The sequence below is a fragment of the Tauraco erythrolophus genome, chromosome 16 (assembly GCF_009769465.1).
Source record: "Tauraco erythrolophus isolate bTauEry1 chromosome 16, bTauEry1.pri, whole genome shotgun sequence".
In the NCBI taxonomy this organism is placed as follows: Eukaryota; Metazoa; Chordata; class Aves; order Musophagiformes; family Musophagidae; genus Tauraco; species Tauraco erythrolophus.
The window spans coordinates 8,680,304-8,706,522 of NC_141480.1; the positions used below are offsets into that span (position 1 = coordinate 8,680,304).

The 26,219-nt window shown below is 43.4% G+C and overlaps 1 protein-coding gene across 1 annotated transcript; it reads right to left on the reverse strand.

The window, feature by feature from the left end:
- Positions 1–11,827: 11,827 nt before the first annotated feature.
- Positions 11,828–24,238, reverse strand: LOC104382414 (uncharacterized). The gene is made up of 9 exons (XM_086621550.1): positions 24,190–24,238; positions 19,922–20,266; positions 18,423–18,785; positions 17,379–17,468; positions 15,832–15,891; positions 14,134–14,189; positions 13,468–13,573; positions 12,962–12,992; positions 11,828–11,900 (listed from the first exon to the last, which is right to left on the reverse strand). Exons 1-9 carry the CDS (start codon positions 24,236–24,238, stop codon positions 11,828–11,830), a joined length of 1,173 nt encoding a protein of 390 aa, XP_086477676.1.
- Between the last annotated feature and the right edge of the window lie 1,981 nt (positions 24,239–26,219).

Below are 26,219 nucleotides of genomic sequence, written 5' to 3' on the forward strand. Positions count from 1 at the left end.
CTTTCCATGCTGAATGTCCCTTAAAGAACTCAAGCTAATAGCACTCTCCTCTTGAATTTTGCAGTAGCATCATACACAGAGCTCCAGAGGTTAGAAATACCGTCTCGGGAGCAAAATGTCATGAAATAAGATCACACTGCCAGACATAGCTTATAAACAAGAAAATATGAATTCTCAGCAAAGCCTGGGATGTTTCAAAGCACCCCTGGACACATGGGGAAGCCTACACACATTCGATGCTCTGCTCCTAGAAACTCTTCCACTAAAAAAGAAAATGCTGCAGCCATAGCACTATTCCCTGCATTCTTGCAGAGACACAACTCTGAAGACTGCTCAAAGGAAAACTGCAATGTTAAAATCAGGTATTTTTTCCATTTCTGTTATTGTTTGCTTCCAGATAAGGAAAGGTACTACAAAGACACATTGCAAGTAGCATTTAACGTACCTCCAAGACTTCCTGGAGTTTAACTGGTTGTTTCCTCTCCAAAAGATGGTGCTCACACCACCACGTTGGGGAAGACAGTCTGAGCAGCCCTCCCATTGCAAATCAGCATCTGTTATTCATTTCCTCATCAAAGGAGACTTCAGAAATTTCTCTGAAAAAGAGAAAACAGAACAAGTAAGACAAACTCAATTGTCCCAACAGCTCCAGCAGATGCCAAGAAGCAGGGACAGATATAGGTATGTGTATATATACACCTATACACTTATATAGCTGTATATATGTCGCCTCCTAAGGGGGGAACAAATTGCAGTAAACCAGTGATATATAAATATGATTTATTGCAATTTGTCCCCTCCTCAGAGCATTTCCCTTTCCAACAGGAGGGGCAGGAGCCATGGCTCTTCTGGCACTGTGGCTCTAACCCGCCAAAAACTGTTTGCTGCATTTTACATAGCTTCGTTGGTCTGACTTTCCAACTGGTTAACAGCCCTTATCAGCAAATAAAAGCCTCCAGCAGCAGATGAGCAAAGTGATTGAGAAAGCCATAAAAACAGAAAGGAGAAAGCTGTCTGTAGTTAAAACAAGCCTCAGCTCCTTCTCCCCAGCAAACTCCCCCAGTAAATATAGAGAACTAGCAGGTTTATTACCCTCCCTTTGATTGTATGTCATTATTAGAGCATTGTTTTCCCACATACCAATTCCTTCGTAGCTCCCACTTGCAATAAAAAACAGAGATTTGGGTTCTTTTTAAAGATTAATAGACACAGCTGCCCTCATACTCTAAACTTGTGAAGTGGCTGAATACCACTCTTGAAATTCGAGATTCAAGGCCCTGACAGTTATCTGCTGGGGCTGGAAGTCAACTAAGCCATGGATTATAGTAGGGCTTCATGGAGAGTAAGGGTTGGCAGCAGACTAGTAGCACTGCAGAGAAATGAAACCTGTCGAAAGACAATTCTTCATAAAGAAACTCTGAAACGAGCAACCATTTTTTTATGAAAACAAACAACTAAATTAAAACAGTTTCCTTAGAAATTTTCAAAAGAAAAAAACAAAATTTGGCACAGAATGCCCTGAGACTAAATATGCCTGTCCTCTATTTTGAAGACAAGCAGGAAGCACTACTCCAACCAAAGCATGAAATCATTGCTCAGACACAACAGTTCATTCACGTGAGGGCAAACCTTCCCTTGGGGTTTGATTTGGAGGTGCACAGGATGGAGTAGCTGGGATATCCAGGATGAGGGTGGGAAGCCACATGCCCAGCACCGTGTACAGGTTTCATGGATCAGCACAGGAGGTGCAGGATGGATCAGTTCTCAGCCAGAGGAGCCAAGGAAGAAGTGGGCATTTTGGCTGGGAAAAATATAAACTTGGTTACTTTCTTTTGCTAGTGGAAGACAGTTTGCAAGCAAACCCTTGAAAGCAAGTGTTGACTTTTGGTTGGCTCTCTCAATCCCAGGGGGATTGGTGAGTGCCCTGGTCCCCTCAGTGAACCCATCATCCCCATACAACATCCACACAGAGGCTTGCTATAGAGCTGCAAGGTGACCAGCGCTGCTCTCTGATCTGCAGGGCCATCCCACAGCATTCCCTCAGCTGTCAGGATAGACACAGGCTGGCAATTTATAAAGACAACTCACTGTAGCAAGCCTTGCTGTTCACAAAGTTGAAGAGGGACAAGTGGGTAACACTTTCAGCCCCATCAGAACACAAAGGGCTGGTAGGAAGTTCTGTCAGGGCAGTGCAGGGCACCCTCATGTCCCCAGAATTGGTGTCCAGTTTCAACGCCAGCCATGTGCCTGGCCAATGCCCAGGACAGGGCAAGCTAGGGTCTTATTAAAAGAGGACTCCTTGGTGGCACTATTTTGAGAGGGAAGGGCAGGTGAAAGGAGTCTAACATGACCTTCACTGCAAGGCAGTGCAGGTTGTCAGGACATAAAAGAAGAAACACACACACACAGGGAACAGCAGCAAATCCACAGGCTGTAGGAGCTCTCTTGCCAACATGGAAATGCTTCTTTTACCTCTAGTTATGATGTCTGCATTTAGTATTCATTGCCGTGTCACTGATCCTCATGAATTCCTCCCATGTGCATGTGCCTCTCTCATCCATTTCTATCAGCATCCCACTGTAATTTATTATTAGTTAAGAATTAATAGACACTTGGAAGTATAATGTTACATTTTTCTCTTATCTTCTGGTGCTCAGAAGCATTTCATGCAGCAGATCAAGCATTAAATCTGTCATGTAAACACATTATTTTGTCATGTAATGCATTATGATCGCACACTACCGGGAAAATGAAAAGCACTTAATGGTTTGTGTTTGATGTGTACTGTCAACAAAACTCAGGAAGAATTTATAAGGTGTTGTAGTTTAATGAGTACCTGTTTAATAGGGTTTGCCGTATCGTTCAAAAAATGTGGCTTTACAGGAGACATGTGATACAATGAATTTCAATGTGAATTATAAAGCCCAATCTAGATCCCAGGCTTCTACATGGCAAAGATAATGAGATCCAGGGAGCTGTTTATAAGCAATAAATCATGACCTTTTCTCGTTTACTCTTAGAATATTTCTCTCTCCTTCATCAGGTTTTATGAAGCTGCAGGCATCATGCCTGAAAGTGCCATCCAGTATCCTTGTATTATAAAATTAATTTCTTTTGTAGACTAACTCAGCTATAGACAGGAAATGAATGAACTAGAGAAGAGGGAAGAACAAGCTGAAAAATATGAACCCTAACAAACACCCAGTTGCTGGCAAGCCTGGCGAAGTTTAAAGTAAACGAAACAGAAAGTCAGGTAAGGGCTTGGGAAAGCTTCAGTGAGTAGATATTGAGGAGGAAATCTCACTCTAGTAGACTCCTAACAAAAGATGCCCACACCTGGCCAGACGTATCATGAAAACAGCATAAAAGGGCAAAAATCTGAGCACAGCTGGAATTTCTTCCCCCTTGCCTCCTGCATAGCTTAGCAAACTCAATGGGGTGTGAGGTGATAAGACAAACCCCAGAGAGAAGTCTGAGGACAAATCTCAGCTCCGTCGTTAGCCCACAGAAGAACTGGCTGAGCAGTGTTTATGCTGCCAAAAGGGAGGCCCTGTGGCTTCCCAGTATTTTGCTTCTACTATCAAAAATTGGTCTAAACCATTCTGGTGACAATGCTGTCACAGGACCTTCCCGGGCTTTGTAATCCATACATCCACATCAGGCATCTCTCCATAAGCTTAATAAACCAGTTCCATTTCTCTTCAGCACTGGAGGGGTTTCAGTCCCCGTGAAGTCTGTCTGAAGGAGGTTACCACAGCACATCAGGCTCCCGGGGAAAGCAGAGGCACTTAGTCATCACCTACATATATCCCCAGCTGATGGAGCTGTGGCCTTTGTGTTCATCCTTCCTGCACGGTTTACTAGTACCATAACCGCATCTTTGGCATGGATGTGGGGAACACATTCCCCAGCTTTGTAAACTAGACAACCTCGAGAGAAAAGAGAGCAGATTGGTCAGAAACAGCACTGAAATTCACAGTCAATGGCCTCTCATTCCAGTTTTATGACTGATTCATTTAATGGCCTTCTGCAAGTTGCAAGTCCTCTGCAGATTCCATCTCCTCCTGTGATACAGCCACCACAGAGCCTGTAGAGAAGGGATGGTGGGGAGGTAGGGGAAGGGCTCTTTACATTAATGATGGGTGATAGAACAAGAGGAAATGGGTATAAGCTTAGTCAGGGGAGATTCAGGTTGGATGTTAGGAAGTATTTCTTCTCTGAAAGGGTTGTCAACCACTGGAATAGGCTGCCCAGGGAGGTGGTTGAGTCACCATCCCTGGATGTGTTTAAGAATAGGGTGGATGATCTACTTAGGGATATGGCTTAATGGGGATTAGGGACGGTTGGACTCGATCTCTAAGGTCTTTTCCAACCTAGAAATCTATGAATCAATGATGCTGATGGTTTCCAGAGCATGACCATTAACACTGGAGCCCCAGTGTGGAACAAGCTTGCCAGAAGTGCTGGTAGAATTCTACTGTATACTCTTAACTATTAATGATGCAACTGTGAAAAAATTATTTTTAAAAAGCTTGAACAACACAGGCATCCAGTCCTAGGGAAGAAGATGGAGACCTGATCCTACCTCAGAGACAATTCACTCTTATTAACTTCAGATAGCCACACTTCCTAGCACTGGTCCAGCTAAGACAGAGCCTGCATGTCTGACAAGGCAATGAGGTTTTATACACTGAGGACATTTTCCCCGACAATGCTATTTAACCTAACTGTGCTGTCACACAGCAAACACAAAGCCTCGTACTGTGAGTCTCTATGATATGGGTCTGCGATCTTGCACGTAGTTAGCAATGCCCAACTGAGTTCTGAAGTCCTCCCACAAAAGAGCATCCCCCACCTTCCCTTGGGTGAGCTGGGTCACCTTCTGGACCAGTTCCATCCTCCCTCCCCTGACTATGGAGGGAGTCAAAGGTAACCACATACCAAGTGGACCCAAATCAGAGCTCCCCTTGACCTCATGGTACACAGTTTACAGGATAGAGTCTTAAAAACCTCTCTTCAGAGGGCTTTGGTTAGAATTCATCCAGACCTGATGCAATTAAATGCTCTAAGTTATTAATATTAACAAGATTTACCGCTCCCCATTTACAAATGATTTGCATTTTTATTCATTCTTTTAGCATGGATCATCACAAATTTCTTTGGTATTCATGAGGTTGCAATTTGTGTATTTCCATAATTACCTCATCATATTCTCCATTAAGTAATGGACCAAGGGCATAAAACACCAAGCAGAATTCAAAAGTAGCTTTGACTCACCACTCCATTGAGGGACTGGTTCCTCCTTGTCCTTGAAGCAGAGCTCACAGGAAAGCCCTGGGAAAGAGCTCTGACCCAGCATGGGCTGAGGCTTGCAGGGTGAAATTAAAAAAAAAAAAATAAAAAAATCAGTGCTTGATCATTACAGTTTATGGGAATTTCCCTGCTTCCCATACTAAAATCCATTGATAAGTTCTCTGCATAGCTCCTTTGGGCCTACAAGGACTATACCATGTGCATTGCAAGCTAAGAAATCACGATAATTTCAGTCCCACAGTTTTTAAAGTAGGACACAACTGAGAGCTGAAGGGCTCGCACAAACACCTTCTGCACACCAGGTCCAAAAATGGCTGGAACAAACAGTCCCCACTTCAGGACGCTACCATGGCCTCCCCTAAGGGAAAGTTTGCATCCAAAACTAACCCAAGCCAAACTTCATGCATTATTCACTAGTGCACTGGAGGGAGAGGGAGGAAGAAAGAGATTAATTTCATGTACATAAAATCCTTTTTGTGTACTTAGGAATTGATATGAACAAATTTAAAATTAATGGGCTTAGTTCACTGCTGGGCAAGTGATCTAAAACGTCCAATAAATAATTCATCCCAGCAACATACATCACTGTGCAGACTGGTCTGTGACGCAGACCATGTCAGGGAGGTCTCACTTTGTGAAAGAAAGACAACTTAATTCAGTGCAAAGTGAATAATCCAAAATCCCATAAATGATTCATCACTGGATTAAAAGCTATAGATTTCTCCATAGAAATTCTCTACCCTGCATTAAATATGCAGATGATTGTGTGGTGTGTATTAACCACTGGGTGGCTTAGTTAAGTATGATACCAGCTGTGGTGTTTGAGAGCAATGTTGAAGCCCTTAATCTTCATTAGATGTACATCTAAGCATGGAAAGGGGCTACCTTCAAGGATTCAAGGCTTGCTATCATCAGTAGAACTACAGAGCATGCACCAGTACATAATCTAGGAGAATCAGGCCTTTTCTGTTTTAGAAAACATAACTATAGACAGGACTTATTCCCTAGTCTGGACTACTTACCCTATTCTTCTTTTCCTAGGTATTAAAAAAAAAAGAAAAAATATCACACCCACAACCCTTTCATTTTCTCTAGATATATTTTTTTTAAAAAATCTGCATTTTTGAAACAGCAGTAGAACATGCAGCTTCTTTCCATCTCAGAGGAAAAAAACAAACACACCACCTCATTTCTCTTCCTCTCCAAGAGGGCTCAGTACTTGAAAGACTGCAGAAAGTCAATGAATTTATACCACAGACCGCTTCCCAAAACCCTCCTCCCCAATCCTTCCAACACTTTTTGCACACTCCAATTTGGATCTATCTTCCCAGTGTCCTTGTGGTCTCCTATATCAGCTTCGAACCACCGGAAGCTCTTAAGCTGAGTTTACCATGGGATAAGGAAATGAGCCTTCCTAGCAACACATTCTCTGTAGGAAGCCCCTCTCTAATCTCAGTGTTTCTCTTAGTTCTGAACACTACCCAAAGTGACCATGCAGAGGGCCCCTTGCCACGACCACTACCCTTTCTCATGAGTTTGATAGCAGGAGGGAGTGGATGCTGAGACAAACTATGGGATGGTTAGAGGCATTTCTTTTGCCAAGTCATTGCTGCCCCAGTGTGATCACAGGATGTGCCAAGTTTTGGGGGTTTATAATTTAAATTAGCAAGAGAAACCAAAGCCATGCTGCTCCCAGCTGGGGTTAGACATCAGTGGGAAGAGGAAACCAAGAAGTGCATAGCCACTGTGGCCTCGGGAGCACAAGAAAACCAGGGTACTACCGAGACTTGCAGGAGATTGTACTGCTAGAGGACGCTTAAGCTGGAGCCCAGGTCAGGCACGCCGAAAGCGAGCCTTGGAGCCAGCCATGGGCTCAGCTGCCGGCCAGGACCTCCATCCCGACTGGAGGAGGCTGCATTTATTCTGCTTGGGGGCAGCCGATCTGCATCACTGTTACAGACTCTTCTCATCTCACAACCCGTTTCTCTGCTCTGTCTCTGTAGCTCAATTTTGCCATCTGCTGTCATGTCTGCGGCAGCACGTCCCATTTCCTCTTTCTGCCAGGCTAAAATTTTCCACTTTTTCATGCATTCATCTCACACTGTGCGGTTATCTCTGTTCTTTCCCCAAGTCCCATGATGCTATTTATTCTTATTTCTAATTTCCTATATACTCAGCCACATTCTTCCCTTCTGCTTGCTTTTTCTTAAGCTCCAATTAGATTCCACCTTTGGAACCCAGAGATTTATTTTTATTAACCTTAAAAAATGCCTAGAAAAGCACATTAAGGCTAAGAAACAAACCTGGAAACATAATGAAATGTGCTGCTGAGGTGGAAAGGGACCATCAGAGCAGTCAGCTCCAATAAAGTCTATTAAGAGAGGTCTCTTATTAATCTCAAAATGATATTTAATCCATTCCTCTGGTTTCTCTTTAAAGGATTTGTATTCCTAACTCAGTACTTGCCTTTTTTTAGTATTTCCTCCTGTTTTCTCATTAGCCAATCCCATATCCCAAAATATTCAGATGTCTCTTCTTAATTGCTTTTCCATACCTCCTCCATACTAATCGAGTAGTTCAGTCATTATCTCTTCACGTCAGACCTCCTTTACCAATTTAATCGGTCATTTTGATACAGACAATTGTCCACAAAGTACTGGGGCCCAGTGAATACTATTACTTGGACCAAAAGCTAAATCCTTCATTAATTAACCACCTCTCTCCACGAAGCAGAGCCAGAGTCCCCAGATATAACACCATTTAGGCTCGACATGGACTCCGTACAAATTAAAACCCAGCACAAACACTGCAATAACTTCAGCAGCTCACAGCACTGGGGAGAGGCGTTAAACCCAGCTGATTCCAGGTGTTAGCACTTGGCAGCTGAGAGGTGGCAGGAGGCGACATCTGGGAGGGACTGGAATTTTTTGGGAAATATGTGGTAGTTGTAAAGCAAATGGCTGTGCTCATCTCAGCTCTCTGGGAGGTGCGGGAGGTCGGGGTGGAGGTGCACATGGGCAGACTTTGCAGGGAGACCTGCTTCTGCCAGTTCCACCAGCAGCAACAAGATGCAGCAAAGCAGCGCTCAGGAAAAGCTGCACCCCACGACACAGCAGCACGAGCCCCTCAGCGCTGCCCGGTGCCTTTTGTCAAAGCTTTCCCGGCCTGAAGCACCGGCCCCAGGAGGGCTTTGCAGCTCAAACCCTATGGATTGATTTAAGCTGCTTACAGAAGGTTTTCTTGGCTGCAGCGCTTTATGTTTACTCAAGTGCATTTCTTCTTTGCCTTCCAAGATAAAAGTCTTAAAAATAAAGACTAACATTTCCAGATGCCAATGACATACTCTCTGACAGTCTTTTCTTTCTAAAAACCTGCTGCTTTCATATATTTTTTTCTTCACCAGACACAGAAACTGCATTCTAAGGCTTCTGTTGCTTTTGGAAAACAGCATCTCTTTTTTCCTCCAGCTACATTTTAAAAGGCTCCCTTTAACCTTTCACTGAACATACTGACAGCCAGGGTCAGTTCCTCAGAAATTACTTCAAATGTATTTCCATTTAAACATAACTCTCTCAGATTCCTTGCCTCCAATTGCCACTCTAAACCCAAACCTCAGCCTCAGTAATTGGGGTGGATAAAAAGATAAATAAAAATGCTCAGTGACATAAGCTACACTTACAGCTTCCCTACAGCATTTCTGGGCTGCATTTCCACATGGCTAATCCAATCAAACTCACTTTGTTGGCTCCTGTTTCTTCTGCCCTTGTGCAGCTCCCCAAAGCAGGGCCTTCAGGTTCAACCAGCACCACAGCAACCATCCTAGAACCTTCCCCAACCAGAGCCAGCCCTGCTATAAAGAAGTCATTAGTGCAGAGCTAATTAATAAGAGCAAAACGATTGGCCCAGCCCTGCCAATTGGAGGTTGCAATGAAGATATTAGTGGCTTAATTAGCAGGTTTACTTGGAGATGGGGAAGTGCCTTTTTTTTTTTTAAAGGAGTATATCAAAACAGTTGCGTTTTTTCCCCTTTTATTTTTTACAGATTTGTATGGACTCGTGCGTAGAAGTGGTGCCAGGCGCCAGGCTGCTGGGTTCAGCACGTGCTGTGCGTTGGGATGGTGGCAGCCGCGTTAACCAGCGTGGGACAGACACAGGTCACGGCTGAGCAAACCCAACCGGGGAGCCCATGGGCCACATCCTCTGCTCTGGGACTCTCTTCTGCCTCTGCTGAACCCAGGCGAGATTGAGAGGGACCCCAAAGCAGAACCTCCCCTTAACTCGTGGCCTGTGAGAAGGTGCTGCAGAGCCAAAAAAGTCTCCCTGCTGCCCTGAGCATGACCAGCGGGGAAGTCCAGAGTTGCCATATAATGTTTTCTTCTGCTCAAATGCTATTCCCACAACGTGCTCCTACTTCAAGTGGTCATTGACCAGAATTGCTGTAGCAGGGACTGGTGAACTCCAGGCAATGGAGATAGCAAACAGTGTCGTGGATTTGAACCTTCTCCCATGCCGTTCCCATAGTCACTGCAGCAGAGTTGGAGAGGACCCCAATGACACAGACGAAAGCTCTGCAGTGTGTCCCATGGATGATCTCCCAGCTTCCATGGCCAGACATGCTTCACTAAAGCCTCCAGGCTGTCACCAACTCAGTCTGGTTTTTAAAGCCTAAATCTCAACCCAGCTGAAACACAAAGAAAAGCCCCTCAGAAAGGGTGTAATTAGCATGGCAAAACGATGGGCTTTGCTCTGCCACGAGTTGCCCTGCAGCCACTTGAAGGCTCCAGCTGTCCCAGCTGAGTAGAAGACAAGGTTAGTGCTGCAGAGCTATCGTTATGGCAGCATTTACAGGGCTTGAGGATAACAGGGATGATTTTGGACTTCCCTGGGCTGCTCTGTGCTGCCGGCAGCCCTGCCTCCCGCTCCGGCACCCCAGGGCCAAGCCAAGGTCCACAGCATGAAGCTGGGCTTTCCCCCTGTGCTAACCACACATGTCCCCATGCAGTCCAGTGTCCAAACTATCCCAATCCTCAGGGTCAGCTCTAAGCACAACACAGAGATATGTCTGAGCAGCTAAACAGCCACAGCCTGCTCGCCAGCTCTGCAATGCCAAAATCCTAGGGACAGGGCTGGCAGGTCCTGCTGGTTGGTGCCCCTGAGGTTGGGGTAGGAGTGTGAGGCAGCTTGTTGCTGCAGAGAAGAGCTGGAGACAAATTCTGTCCCCAGCAGCCACAATGTTGTCCTTCACAGCCCTTCTGTCCCACTAGAAGCACCAGAAGATGAATGTCACTCTTCATATCTTGTTCTTCGCTGTTTTTAGTGTCCCAGAGCCTTTCAATGGAGGCCACATGATTTTTGCCAATGCTGCTCAGAAACACTGAGGTGGCTTCAGCCACCTCCCATGGGCATCTGAAGGGACAGCCAGGTTTCCAAGATGTGGCTGTGCTCTGCATTGTGCTCCTCATCTGCAGCTTCTCTAAAAGATAACTGGGCAGCACTGGTGGGACTGGGCACCCCAGTCTCATCTATACAAAACCCAGCCAGACACACTATGCTAACATGTGTCTGGGTGCTGGGGCCCTAAATGAAACACCCTGGGGTTACACGGTGCAGGTCTGCATTGCCAAGCAGACTCCACCACGAGAGCTGCTGGTTTTTGCAGGTCATTATCATGAAAAGCAAAAGGCAACTCCAAACAAATGCCTGGGGATCCCCTACGGACATTGATGGGGGAGATATGGATCTACAAATGAGTAGTATGGGGGTTTGTGGGAGCACAATAGAAACATTTCCCCGCAGGTCGGACTTCTGGGCATTTTCCCACCTCTGGAAATGCTGCAGTACTTCTTTGGAGAGCTGAGACAGCGCACCAGTCATTTCAACACCTGGGGAATAACTAACTCCCGTTCAAATGCCTTAGGATTTGGCATAAAAAGTACAATTGCTAGCAGTAAATTACAAAGTTTATTAACATAGTCTCCAAGGGTCATTCAAACACGCTGAATCACAGGCAGCATTGGTACCCCTTAAGTAATCTGCATTTTTGATTTATACTCGCAGAATTCTTGTGGCTTAATTTTTCTCTTGATTATATAAAAGCAATAAGAACCATACTTGCTGATTTTTTTCTTTTTTTTCAGTAATTTGAAGTTAGGCAGCATTCCATGTTATTTCTTCTCTCTTCTGTTCCTTACAGTGTAAGTTGTATTCAAGGAAGAACATTAGTGAAAACGGAGAAAAATAAATTCAATTCTGTAACATGGTATTAGTAAGAAGGCAGATTCCAGAAACACCTATGAATAATGCATAAAGCACCTTCTCAAAGAAGCTTCTTCATGCAATGAGTTTTAAAGGTGACATGGCAAAATTTGCACAAAGATTTTAAATTTTCACAGTTGAAGCTTTGGCCTTTTGTTTACACCCGTTGATATTTTGAGGGCTCATAAGCATCTATCAGTGCAGCATGAAACAGACCCTTTCTGTTTTCTGTGGCATCTACAGATGATGTAGGAGCTCTTCACAGGGAAAAAAAGCTGTTTTCTCCTTCAGCGCCACTGAAAACTTTTTCAAGGTGTTCCTCTGGTCCAAGGCTGTAGTGAGAAGCACAGATCACTATGGATGGGGCAAAAGCACATTGCTGCTTCAGAGCATCCTGTCTGAATTGTGATGTCAGTAAATTCCCATTGAAATGGATACCAGAACTACCGAGTCCACTGACTTCAGTGGTGCCACACACACTTTTTTACACCAGAGAAGTATTTACCTTGCTTGCATTATTCTAATGGACAGGAAAGGGCTGTTCAGATCTTACCATCACAGCTGTGAGGTAAGCATCATTGGATTCGGAAAAAAGTCCCTTCTTGGCCCCCAGTCCTTATCTCCTAGGTGGGGTATGCAGTGGGGCACCATGTACCATTGAAAAATTACTGGTCTTTGGCAAAGGGACTACCTTGTGATTTGTCTAGAGAAAATCCTTTTTTCAAGATAAGCCAGAAGACTTGAACTTATCAGTTATTACACCTGCACAGGGTGACTCATCATACTTCCACATTTCATATCTGCCTCAAAACGATCACCTCAGTGATCATCTCAGATACTTCTGTGTAAGAGGGTGCAGTGGCCCCATGAGAGCTGCAAGATTTATCTAGTGGTGGAAAGCTGGGTTTGCCACACCGCTGCAGTGTGCCCTTCATGAGGCCCACTCTGAGTGTATTGACATGAATTGCCACTCCAGGGAGGACTGTTCATAAATCCCAGTTCTCTTTCCGAGCAACCATTTGCCAGCTGATCATCATCACCATTTAACTCTTCATTTCTTTAAAATAACCCCACCAGGGTCATGCCCTGGTGTTTGATCAAAGAATACAGCAGATTAGGTACTTCCTTAAGCGGAGTCACTACATAACAGCAAGTACCAGTTGTTGAAGTTCTCCAGTGCTCTGGATGTCTGTTCATAGCTACATAGCAGCAGCATCTGGGAAACAACTGTTTGATGTTCTGAGGTGAAGTTATCTGAAGCTTGCTCATAATACGACTTCGGTAGTCAGCACCACAAGCCAATACTACACCCATTACCATCAGTGGCAGATACTTTCCTGCCTCTATGAAAAATTACATTGGAACTTTTAATAGGAAATTAAAAATTAATTACCTTTTTATTATAAACTTCTTTGTGTGTTTACCTAGAAGCAAAATAATATTAATGTCACAATGGCAAAAAGAAATCTGTAATTCTAATGAATCAGTCGAGCGAGTTTGGAAGCAAAGATAGCAAGTTGCAAAATTTCTGTGGGCTGAGCAGGAAAGGATCTCATTCTGATTTAAGTTACATCAACATCTGTCAGGAGCAATTCCAGGAGTCTATGGGACCACTTTACTATAATACGAGAACCAACAAGAAGAGCCAGACCTGCAACAAGTGAGTGAACAGGTTCTTTGCACAGGCTTCCTCCTGCTGCATCCCCACCAACTCATGCTCCCTGGTCTCCTCGTGGTGACGCAGTTCTGGAGTAAGGACAGCAAACCCCATAAAATGAACAGAGTGCTGTCACAGGGGCCATGGCAGATTTACCAGCAGATTAATCAGAGATACAGAAGGACACCTGCACTAGGCCAGCATAAGAAACACGAATCAATTACGTGCTTAGGGATACTTACGTTTCCAAAACAGCAATGAGGGTATCAATATGAAAAGAATGGACACCGCTATGAGACAGGCAATGAGAATGACATAGCTGGGAAACTGGAAGGGAGAAGAGAAATACTGAAAAGCCTTTAGAAGCATGTTTGCTTCAGACCTATTCACGTGGGAGTGGGTTGCCCTAGTGGCTAAGAGCTCTGAAATATCTGCATTGGGCTGGAGTTTGAAATGCTTTTCTGAGCTTGCTTGTACAAAGTATGGTGAAGACACATCACGTTGATCACGATAAACAACATGAATTATCTGTTAAGTGTTTAATAAATCGTCTGAAGTGTTTGATCCTAGATTCACCCCACTTACTATGAACTTCTCAATATGGTGTCTAAAGTAGACCCTCACCCTTCTCTTAGAGACAGCACCCTGAGGATGCTACCTCTGCCTCTCTTACAGGGGTGTCAGAGAAATGAGGTTTTTCTGAAGTGTCCACGCCAGATGGGATGGTCGCAGGCTTTGGCTCTATCCACTGGAGAGATGAAAAGGTGGTTCCTGAGCTTCTAAACAAAAGTACAAGCTACTGTTGCAAACACTGTCCCTTTACTATTAATACATTGAAAATCACTAGCATGCCCTGCTGTTCTTTCAGCTTCTAGTTAAACACTCTTGAAACTTGGAGGAAATTTTACCTTATCTCCATTATCATCATGTTTCTCAGCCTTGCTGTCTGAACTTCCTGAAATCCCTGAAAATTAAAAAGATCGAAATTATTCCTGGCACAGTCACCTGAAGAAGTGAGGGCCACTGTGGTTTTCATTGCTTTAGTCAAGGAGTAATGATCTCTCAGGGAATGAGATGGGAAAAATCCGGCCCCAAGCAGGAGAAATAAAGGAGCTTACAACCTGTTTCTGCCACAAATGATGTATCAGGCAGTCATTGAGAAATGTCAGTCTTCATCAGGGAAAGAGGAGGCTTCCCAGGGATAGCCCATAAAGCAAGACAGTAGAAACTTGTCTGCTGTGAAGGAGTTTTCACTTCCGTAAGCAGGACAAGATGTCATAGAGAGCAGAGGCAGTAAACAAGGTACAAGTCTAAGTGGAGGGACTGCCTCAGTTTAATTTTGGTCAGACTTAATGTGTGATTGCAGTTTCGAAAGATGCATTAGTACTGAAAACCACAGGAAACATCTTTATGTTCAGGTAACTTGCCACAGATTTAAGAAAGTTCTATACAGATGATGCATTTTTTTTCTATTTGGGGATATTAAGAATAATTCAGTCCTAGTCTTCTAAGCTTTGGAAATAGAGATGAACTAAATGAATGCTCAAGAACTCTTGCAGCAAACTTTTCTGCTGTTATCCTATGATCCTACTCTCTTACTTTTGCTAGTGAATTTAAAGTCACAAAAAGTTGATTTAGGCTTGGGCCTTGGCTCTTCATAACCTCATGCTACAAAGGCCTGAAGCATTTAAGTATTTGGAGCAGTTGATCTGTCACAGGAAGCACGCAATGTTTAGCAGCATCTGAAAATAGAGGAGTCATGCAGCTTAGTGAATCAAAACCTCAGCTCACATCCTACGACAGGAAAGGTCCTATGCCTTAGGTCATGCCCTAATGTATAGAAAGACTGTGACGATTAGTGCTAAACTAAAGGTTTGACAAGAGAACAACCACGGAGTCTCCGTCTGAGCAAAACGTACCAGGGGCCAGATGAGTCATTTGTTGAGGCATGTATATGTCACAGGCTTGCGGTGCCCAAGACCGCAGCCGAAGGAAACTATACGCATGAGATACCCAGAATGTCACAGGGTGATAGATGTGATCAGATGGCCACAAATAATCCCATTAGATGAAAAATTGCTTTTTTTTCTTTTCTTTTTAAACATTTCAGAGTATGTTATTCAGTGAAGTGCCCCCAAATTTATCAGTTCCGATCAGCTCTCTATGAGAGCTGAGTTGATTTGTCTCCATGTACCAAATAATAAGCTTGCATTTTATCAGACATGGACAGGGCACAGGTAGCACATATGCATGTAACTGTAGCTAGAACTTTGCACTGGAGTAGAAAAGAGATTATGGCTAATGAGCACTACAGCCAAACAAATATAGATAATAAAACCCTAGCAAGGGCTGAAAGTCTCAGGGATACATGAATATTGCATTTTGCCATACATCTGTTTTGTAACCCCTCTCTTTTCCTCTGGAGAGGAGAGGTGAGGCAAGGCAAGGCGAGGAGAAGGAACAGTAGTTCAGCAGAACTACCCCCAGATACACAAGAAGCGCATATCTCATGCTGTCATGCATGTCCCACAAGTCAAAATTGAACTTTCCGGCAGCATGCTGCAGCCAGGCTGATGGGAGCAACTACTGCTGCTTATTCTCCATACCTGAAGGTGCCAGGATTCTCTTCGGGGTCCAAAGCATGGTTAGCACTGGTGGGGTTGTTGCTGGGGAAAAGCAGGCAAAGACAGAGGAGAAACCAAATCAGAGCCTGGTCAGCAGGAACCAACCACCCCAGCTAACCCAACCTATCTGGCAAGAATTGTACTTGGAGATGGAGCACTCTCTCTCTCAATCATGGGTTTCTCTCCCGGCCACTGTGCTAACATCCACACAGAGTTCAGCAACAAATAAGCCTTTCTTTACATTACTATAAGGCTGGAGTTAGTTCATTTAGTGCATTATTTCAAAGAGTAAAAGGAGACCGAGTTAAGAGCTTGGCTTATGGTCCTCACTAGAGAGTGATCAATTACGCTGCAGCATTTTCACACATTATGACAGTTTGGGTCTTGGAAATAGCATGACATAAGTTTTTGCAAGGGTGGGAGTGTACATGACTCACATAAGCATGATATGTTTTCTGCTGTTATTGCTTTTGCGGTGGCTCTTTCTAGCCCACAGTCACAGCTTAAGTTGTCCCCAGAATCCTGGAGGTAAGATCCTTTGTAAAATTCCCTATTTACAATGGTAGAGTATGTATATTATCCAGAGCTGTATCAGAAAGATGACAAGTGAGACAGGGGTGAAAAACCCTCACAAATGCTCAAGAGACCAGCTAAATCTCTTTTGTGAGCTCTCTCCAGGGCCATTAAGGAACAGCTTCCTAAACTCCATTTCTGCTGTAAGTCTCTAAGTTCTAGCAAAAGAAGACCTGCAAAAATCTAAATATCATGTTTCTAAGAAAGAAGAGATTCTTGGCACTAGTTGAAATTCAAAGGACTCTCTTAACAGCCAAATATGACATGTCATCCTTGAATTTCAGCTTTCCTTTTTTTAAGTCCTCATTTGCAGGCATCTGGTGGGTAGGTTATCACACCTGAATAGCTTGGGCCATTCTACTTTTACACTTGACTGAGAGACAGAAAGTGTAAACTTCATGTAAGTCTGTTCATTTTTCAGATATGGTAAGGTTTTGTATACCAGTTCCTTTTCTCTTTAAGGAATGACTGATTGTTGCGGTAATTGCCTGCTGCTTTCCATCATGACCAAGGACACGTGTTGAGCGCCGGACAGCTGAGCCTGCAGACACATCTGGCTGAATATATTCAGTGAGCTTCAAAGCTCACAACACTCAGAGAGGATTTAAAATGGAAAGCTCAATGTTACAGTGATGACAAATCAGATATCTTGAGAATTCAGTGTGGACAGTGACAAAAACCAGTTCTTAACTTCTCTCAGACCTGAGATACCCAACAGTAGTGAGTGACTCAAAATCTACTTCCTTTGGAGGCTTAAAAACATGTTTTTCTCAGCTGTTGTTACATCCTGATTTCAAACAATTTCTGTGTGGAGCCCAGATACCTGTTACTTCCAGATGCAATGAATAGCTATCAGTACGTGTTTGGTACAATCTTAGAATAGTCAATACTTTTGTTTATGACAAGCTTGTTCATTTCTCTGAACATTCAACTTCTGACCTTGCTATCCTACTCACCTGCAGTTGGCACATCTTCAACCATGAGAGAAATCTCAGCACTTTTGGTTCCCTCTGCAGTTGGAAGCGTACTTGGGAATTCAGTAGTCACTGAAACAAAGTAAAAAGTAAAGCTTATAAAGATCATGGACTAGAGGGGTCTTCATATGCCATTCAAAATTGCTTGCACAGTTCTGCATCTGTAACTGAGAGGTGAAAATCTGCACCTCGGTTTTCATCATCTGCAGTTCATCCTACTCAGACAACTGATGTACTTTACTAGCATGGCCAGCGGTTAGATGTTTTAACTGTTCAGCTGTGGATGTAATTAATTGTTGCCAAGCTTAACTGGACCACATTGTTATGGCTGGAAGACAAGAGATGATACAGAAAAGCTCTCCTCAGAGGTTCTGGCCAGAAAGAACTTCAAGTGACAGAAGATCCCAAAAATGTACAAAAACCAGCCTTGTGTGCAGACATCAATCTGTGTGAAAGAAGTCATTGATGTAGCAACCTAGGAAAGGTTAGGATGATAATAAGTCATTCTGATCAATTAAATATTAATAACAGCAGCTTTCATATGGGATGACAATGTAAGTACTCAATTTTAAGCGTGTTCTGAATTCTCACTGACTTTATTGCTCAAGCAGAACATACTCTAAACTAACCTTTTCAGCAGATCATTTCAATTGATTCATATTCAATTGCCTTTCCCAAATCAAGAAAAAAATTAGTGGATCTCTCTTACTCAATCTCAGGTGCAGCATTTTGCATTTATTTCTGTTGTGCTTCATGAGGTTTCTGTCACATTATTTCTCCAGCCTGTTAAAACCCCTCTGAATGCAAGACTGACCCTCTGCTATCTTGGCTGTTCACCCCAGTTTAGCATCATCCACAACACTGGACCTGTGTTTCCTTAAGCCTACCGAGACATACCTGTAGGCATCTCAGAGAAAACCTCCCAGATGCAAATAGAAGTATCTGGAGGGTCTCTATGATGCCAGAGTCAGGCTAACACAGACTATCTCTGCTACACAGCAAAAAGAAAGGGTTGGTGCTGATTACTTTGTGTACCTCCAGGAAGACACAGAGACTCTGATGACAAGAACACATAGTCATCTTCATTCCTCACGTCAGCTTCTTGGAAACTAGTTGGAAAATCTGAGAGAGCACTGGTTGTCACCATAGTTGGTGGAAAAGTATCACTTGCTGTCACAACAAATGTTGGTGGAGCCATGGTCTCCAGTGTAGTTACTGCTGGAGAGTTGGTGGTTGCAGTTGTTGCTGGGGGGACAGTGGTTGTCAGGAGGACAGCAGTCTCTGCTGTTGTCTGATGATCAGAGGTTGTTTGGGGAGCAAAAGTTGTTTTTCTGAAACGTTTAGGGGAAACAGGAGACTTTCTCGTGGTAGTTGTCATCACTGGAGGGGCTGCATGGAAAAAACATTGCCAAAAGAAAAGCTAGATCAGAGCATTCACAACTGACCCTGGGGAAAGCCAACTCAGAAACAAATGAAAATTATCTAGCTGCTAAAATACTGAGAATGAAGGTGGGAGACTCACTATTTTAAAAGGTTGTTTAATTACCAGAAAACTTGCCCCAGTCAGAGCAATTGCCAGATTTACAGATTTGCTTTTTTCTTTTTAGCTCAAATACCTGCTCCTTGACCCTCTTACAGAAAGGGGGTCAGAGAGGCCTGAACCTTGTGTGGTAGAACCCAAATACTTGCAAAATTTGTGATTTTCTTTTCAATGTCCTCATAAAAATAAAATAAAAAGAATAGCTCAATTTTCAGCTACAAGCATCTGGCTAATCTTTTCAACTGGTCCTTTTTTTATGAACTCTGTTGCCCTTAAACTGAGGGATAGACATAGGATTGCAGCATCTTTCCCTCACTCTCCTGTTATATCACTTACAACAGGCAAACAAGAGTTCTGTGTACATCAACACCAATTGCACTTCTGAACACCCTGTAAAGGTCAGGAAAAAATTAGTCTTTCTGCAATGTGAAGGGTGGATACCATTTTTTTTCCTGTGCTTTGCAATGTTTTTTGGCCTCTTCTCAACTTTGTAAGAGCCTTGCTTTATCTTGCACCTTGGCAAAATAATAGGAAGGGGAAAAAGTCCTTCAAGACTCTAAGACAAAATTTCTAAAGACGTTGGTCTCCTTATGACATGACCCAAACTAAAGCTTTTTTGGTGTTGGGGTGAACCTCAAATGAAAAACTGAATTTCATTCCAAGGGCTCTTTGAAAGATAAATCTCTTCTTTAATTCAATCATCATTTAAAATGTCAAATATACTTACATGATGAGAAATTAAAGATTTAATTTGGAAGGCAAAAAAGGGGTAGTTGCTATTTTCTCATCAAAACTGCTCATTGAATGTGATTCAAACTGGCAACTGGTCGCACACATCCCTTGAAAACTATGTAATTCAGGAAAAACACCTTTTGCCAAACCAACCAAACAAACAAACGAAAGCACACACAAACTCCAATTTTAAACTCTTATTTAGTGAGAGGTTTCTCCCTGCTGGCGGTATCACAAAGGTCCCCAAACTCACCTTTGACCACCTCCAGCCGCATGTTCTTTTTGATGTCATTGAACCAACCCGGGATCTCTACACGGCAGCAGTATATACCTGCGTCTTCTGCTTTCACTGTCTCAATCGTGAGAGACACATCCCCATAGGAAATATAGCCCCAGAGATTGTATCTCTCAGATACTCTGTATGTCACCCTGTTCCCAGTGGTGTGCAAAATTTTGTCACTGCACTTTGAATTTGGGCACGGGCCTCTGCCCCAGCACATGTCAGAGATGTCCTTTTGTCGTGTCACCTGGTAGGAGCAAGGCAGCTGAACAGGTTGCCCTATTACTCCTCTAACAACAGTTTCGGATGCGACGTGTGCTGTCAAGGAAGAACAAGGAAAGATGAGTGTTGGCATTCTCCAATGCTCGGCTTTACCTATGCAACGCAATGAGGCAGGAGAAGAAACACTCCTGCCCACAAGCAGGCCACAGTTACTGATTTCCCGAGCCTTCGCCAGGAGCCTGTGGCAAGCAGTGGCCCAGGGCACTACAGGCAACAGCCAGGAGCTCACAGACATTGGCTGGCTCTGCAGTGCTCCATGCCCTGGCCTCGGCCAGCTGCTGGAGGGCTGCTCACACAATACATCATTCACATCAAACACGTGGTGAGCAAAGCTGAGGTCTGTTGCTGGCAGCCCAAGCGCAGACTAGACCTGTGCAAACAGAATTTGGGAACTCTGCTCCTATTCCATCTCCTCTTCTGAGAGATTGTTTGAAAGTTGTGCAGAAACCTGGTGTGAAATACATCTCGTTTTCTCAGTCCACCATTGTCTCCTTCAAAAAGGAAATGCTGTCATAGTTGCCTTTCACTGACAGTCTCAATAGCAGGGTCCAAAATACCTATTCATGTGTGAAATTAGGGCCTAATTAAGCTGGCAGAGCAGTGGGATTTCTCTATGGGAACCTGTTCTCAGAACGTGTGCTGCTTTTTCCGTTTCTGAGCAAGCTCTGCCAGCTACCCCCTTGCCTTGCAGAGCACTGTGTACACAGAAGCTTTAACTGCTAGCGTTACGCTGATGTTAAAAGAGCATATGCCTGCTTTCCTTGTGTTCTTCCTCTTAATGACCAGCTGTACTCGGTGTTTACAGCCAATACCCACCTTAGCATCTGGTTTGAATCTTTGCTACATATTATTCCCTCTTAACTGTCCGTGCAGTTCCCAGATTGCCCTAAAAGGAATTTCTTCTTCATGAAAGGCACTATAGGAAGAAAGGTTCCCCTACATTAACAAATCTTTTCTGGTTTACATTCGTCTAGTCCGTGTTGGTCCTCCTATCTTGCTGTGTTTTTCCCTCACATTATCATTTACGTATGGTGGAGCAGGAACTGAAGGACCTGGGGAGCATCCAGATCTGGTCCTCTGGTGCAGCAAGAGGATCATCCTGCAGATCTGATGTCTCATGGCCAGCTTGCTTAGCCCAAAGAGGACTTACAGCAGTTGCTGCTGTTATCACCACCACTGGCCCTGGTTTGCCAAACATTTCTATTTTGCCAGCTGTTTGAATGCCTTTTCCTTTTGGCATGACTCCCAGATAGCAAACAGATGCTTCCAACTGTGTCCATGTCTCTTTTGTTTTGTCTTTAACGGACTATACCCCAGGTGAGGTTTTAGTCTGTGGCAGGCTGCCTCACGACTTGTTATTGGGATGACATTTCAGCTTCATTATTGCTTATCCCATTGGCAAGATAAGCCAGCTGGTTCAGGTTTCCACAGCTCCAAATGCTAAAAGTAGAGGCAGACAAAACAATGAGCAATATGGTGTGAAGGGTAGAAGCTTTTGCAGTGAAATGAATGTAAGATGTGCCAAAAAAAAAAAAAAAAATTCCTGAATATAGGATAGGGCTTTGCAAGATGGCTGCTTGTTTTTAGTCCTTGGAAAGGGTAGGTTCGTTTGCCTTGTACGGTAAAACACATAGAGAAAATAGCCTCTTTCTGTGATGACAGAACAAAACAGCTCATCCAGTTGACCTTGAAAGTATTCTCAGGAAAGCAGGGTGTTACTGAGCAGGTTAACAAGTATTTTCAAGTCAATCCAACAACAATGAGTGTAAAACCAAGACCAGCTTGAACTGTTCCTGGAGTTGAGGTCACTGCTGCCTGAGAAGAAATGGGCTTATTTTCTGTTCTTATTTCATCGCAATCCTTCACAGCACAAAAGCAGCTTCATTAATTAACCCTTTAACCAATGAAACTTTGCCAGCACTTCTCTTTGAAAGAAGCAGAGCCCTGAGCTTATTAAAAAAATAAATAAGTAAAAAGAAGAAGAGGGAAGACTCAAAGCACCAGAGTGTCTCCAGTGCAGTTTCCCACCAGTGTTGGTGCTGGAAAGTTCAAGCCTTCGCAGTTTCAAATCCTCTTTTTATTTATGTGAAACTAATGTTTGTAACATCTGCCTGTACTGCAGGTTGGTATGGAAAGCTCCAACATCACAACGGCATTCAACAGCATGAACCTCTGCAAGGACTAAATAACTTCCTTCCCACTGACAGCCTCTTCCACAGACACATTTTACAAAAGAAATAGTATATAGGACTGAATTAACATGTCTTTGAAATTAAGAGGTTCCTGAGACTGTTATATTTTGACACCTTAGTCTTACTGAAAGAGGAATCCTACCCTCGTCCATGGCAGTGACCCTCCTAGGCACCCAGATTTGACCCAAGGCATGCTGAGCATCAGCTATGGCTGGGCGGTCCCACTGAAGTAGGTGAGGTTTGTCCTTCTAAGTCCTTAATCCAAGTGAGAGAGAAATGGACTCCAAATGTTTAATACGTCTTCCAAAATAGAAAGGGGTATTCATAATTGTTTAGATCATATGGATAAACACATGTTTATATATAGTCTTTCTTCAGCCAACCCTCAGTGACAGCTGGTATCAAGCACTAACTCTAATAGTTGCTATTGTAGTATTCTTCTCTCGGTAGACTGGTCATTGGATGGACAAAGAACATACATCCTCCAGTCAAGACAGCTGCGTGAAAAAGAAATTTTTTTCCTTGATCTATTTCTGGAATAATTTTCCTTCTTTGTAGAAGATACTTGGCACATTTTCCCTATCAACGCTATTTTTTTTTATTTCTCTTGAAGCTTCTGTACTGATGGAATTGCAGAGAAAATGACTGATAAACAGAAAAGAAACATTTAATTGCCCACTCTGCCGGTTACCTTAGTCTCAAGACTACTCGTTCTCAGCACTGAGCAGAGTTAAAGAGAAGGTAACAAAAAGCCATCCTCACCCTTCAGTAGCTCTGCATATACGAAAGTTTTTGAAAATAAGACCAAATGGAGATGAGTATCTCCGATTTATTTTGAGGCTGAAGATAAGGCAAGGAAAGAGACGTCCTGTTCTTCTGCTGAGACTGGCAAAAGACAAAAAGTATTATGGAATTCCCTGGGCTACAGCAAAGTGCTGGCGAAGCTCCACTTGCACAGCAGACACTGTGGAGGATGTGTTACCTTTCCTCAAAGGGACAGAGATCACCTCTTGTCCCTCAGTGCATCCCGTCACCTGAGACAGAATTTCCTGAGATGTCTAAGTGATGTAAACGCACAACTTCCATTAAGTGCTCATGTCCCACTGAAAGTGGGTGAAGTCACGTTCCAGAGCCACCTCAGGCAACTTGGAAACTGCATGGCTGATGTCTAAATGTGCATGTAGAAAAAGTAGCTGATATCAACCACGCATGCAAGACTCAGCCTCCCAAGTCACTCTTCTTTCACTTCTGTCTCTTTTAGGAATCAGATTTTAAATGGTTGAACTGAACACTTGGGAGTAAAAGAAGAGGAAACTCCATCTGTGCTTTCCCATATTCAGTTCATAGCAGCAGATAGCCCTCAGTTTCAGAAAATCCTTTCTGAATTCATTACTCTTTAATATTTCAATTCCCTCGCTTGGGCTGTGTCAGCACTGTAGTGTGATAGATGAAGAAGCAAAGCCAGCACTATACATTTAACAGTAGTAAAGAAATTATATAATTTGTGGGAATGGGGGAATTAACCAAGCCTATACACAGAGGAAACCACAAACAGTTTTAAAAAGGAAAAAAAAAAGCAACAAACGAACAAACAACAAAACAAAAACTCAATTGGTATTAACTCAGTAAGTTAAGAAAACTTTTGAAATTCTGTATAAAATTATGACCTTTTTCACCGTTTTGTTTTCACAAAACAAGTGTCGCTGTTTTAATTTTACAAATTTTTTGTTTTCTGAGCAAGCATACAAAAAGCAGGTGAAGACTCACCTATAAAGATCTGTATCATAATCCAGTGAAACAGCACAAAATGGGACATTTTTAGCTGATGGAGACTCCAGGGCAGTGAGTGGAAGGAGAGAAAACTATATCTTATACTTTCCAGAGGTGCTGAGTGAGCCCCACTGAAGTCCTGTTTCTCCACTTCCAGATTTTATGCACTGCAACTGCTTCTTCCCTACACTTCCGGATAGAAGCAAGTCAAAGAGGTGATTTCCCTGCTGTATTGAGCAATGGTGCGGCCTCAGCTTGAGCACTGTGTGAGGTTCTGGGATCCACAAGTTAAAAAGGATGTGAAGGTCCTTGAATGTGTCCAGAGGAGGCCAACAAAGCTGGTGAAAGGAATGGAAGGAATGTCCTCTGAGGAGCAGTTGAGGACTCTGGGTTTGTCTAATTTGGAGAAAAGGAGGCTGAGGGGTGACCTCATTGCTCTCTACAGCTTTCTGAGGAGGGACCGTGGAGAGGAGATGCTGAGCTCTTTTCCCTGGTATCCAGTATAGGACACATGGGAATGGTCCAAAGCTGCACCCAGGGAGAATTAGACTGGACATTGGGAAGCATTTTTCTACCAAAGGGTAGTCAAACACTGGAACAGGCTTCCTAGAGAGGTGGTCGATGGCCTAAGCCTCAGTGTTTAAGAGGCAGTTGGAGAATGCCTGCTTTAACTTCTAGCCCAGTGGTCAGGCAGTTGGACTAGATGATAATTGTAGGACCCTCCCAACTGAGTTTTCTACCCTGTCCCATTCTATCCTATTCTCCTTTCCTCATCCAAGACACTCAGCATGGTACTACCACCAGAGATGTCAATATACTCTTTTGTCTTTCCATGGAGCTCTTAAGGCCCAGTACCTATTACTGTGATGCTGAGCGGCAAGAACAAGCAAGCTCTGTGCTCTTGCACTCCTAAACATTTGGCTTAATCTCCACCTCTGACTTTGTCTTCACTTCTGTTTTCTTAATCCCTTCATTTCCCTGGATTCTGCTTGCTGCTTGAAGACTTCTTTTCTCTCCCCAGCTTCATATTTTCTATTTGCAAAGGCAGCTTTGGAGGAACTCTCACAAATGTTTTCTTGCCAGAACAATGTCCTTCCCAAAGATCTACAACAGCATCTCCAAGAAATATTTTTTACTCCTTCTAACATTTTTTTACTCTTTTTGACCAATTGATAATGAAGCTCTCTGGAAGTTCTTCTCTGGAAAAGATGAGTAATAAAGCGAAAGTAATTCAGGGCATTAAGGTCAGGAATGAAGAATTGCAGGCAGATAAAATTCTGTGCAAACAAATGTAGCGTGGTGCAAACGGAAGAAGCAATTCCAAGTTCAAATGATAAAATGGTGGGCTTTAACCAGACATTACCCTGTCAGGAATGAGATTTTGGGCTTGTCATGAGTAGTCAAGCCCATGAAAATATCGCCTCTCTCCTTGGCAGCATTGAAAAAAGCAAATCAAATTTTAGCAGTTACTAGTAAAGCCATAGAGAAAAAAGCAGAAGACAACATTACATCACTCTACAAATCTACCTTGGATTCTACATATGGTTCTAGTACCCTCAAAATCATGTGTTAGATCCAGGAAGGATTCCAGGAAGGGTAAAAAGAATGGTGGAAAGTATGGAAGAGCTTCCACAGGAGGATTAGATATGTAGTCCAAGATGAGTCAGCCTGGAAAAGAGATAACCTAAGGGGCGCATGAACAAGTCTACAAAATCTTGAGTAGCACAGGAAATTTGTAGAGGAATTAGTTGTTCCATATCCGCCCAACACAAAATCAGAGAAGGACTCTAGTGCTTGCAGACCTGTTGGACTCAGTAGTACATTAGAGTAGGATGCTACCTTGCATAAGCATCCTCATCCATCACATCACCACTACATTACAGTGGCAAGAAGCAGACCCCCAATAGATTAGGCTCCAGCAAAGCCAGGATGCCTGGTTTCTTCCACCAGCATGTAGCCAACTGATGCTGCTGGAGCCAGCTTAGTGGCAGATTCAAGCAGCATGAAGCTCAGAGAACTGTTCTGGG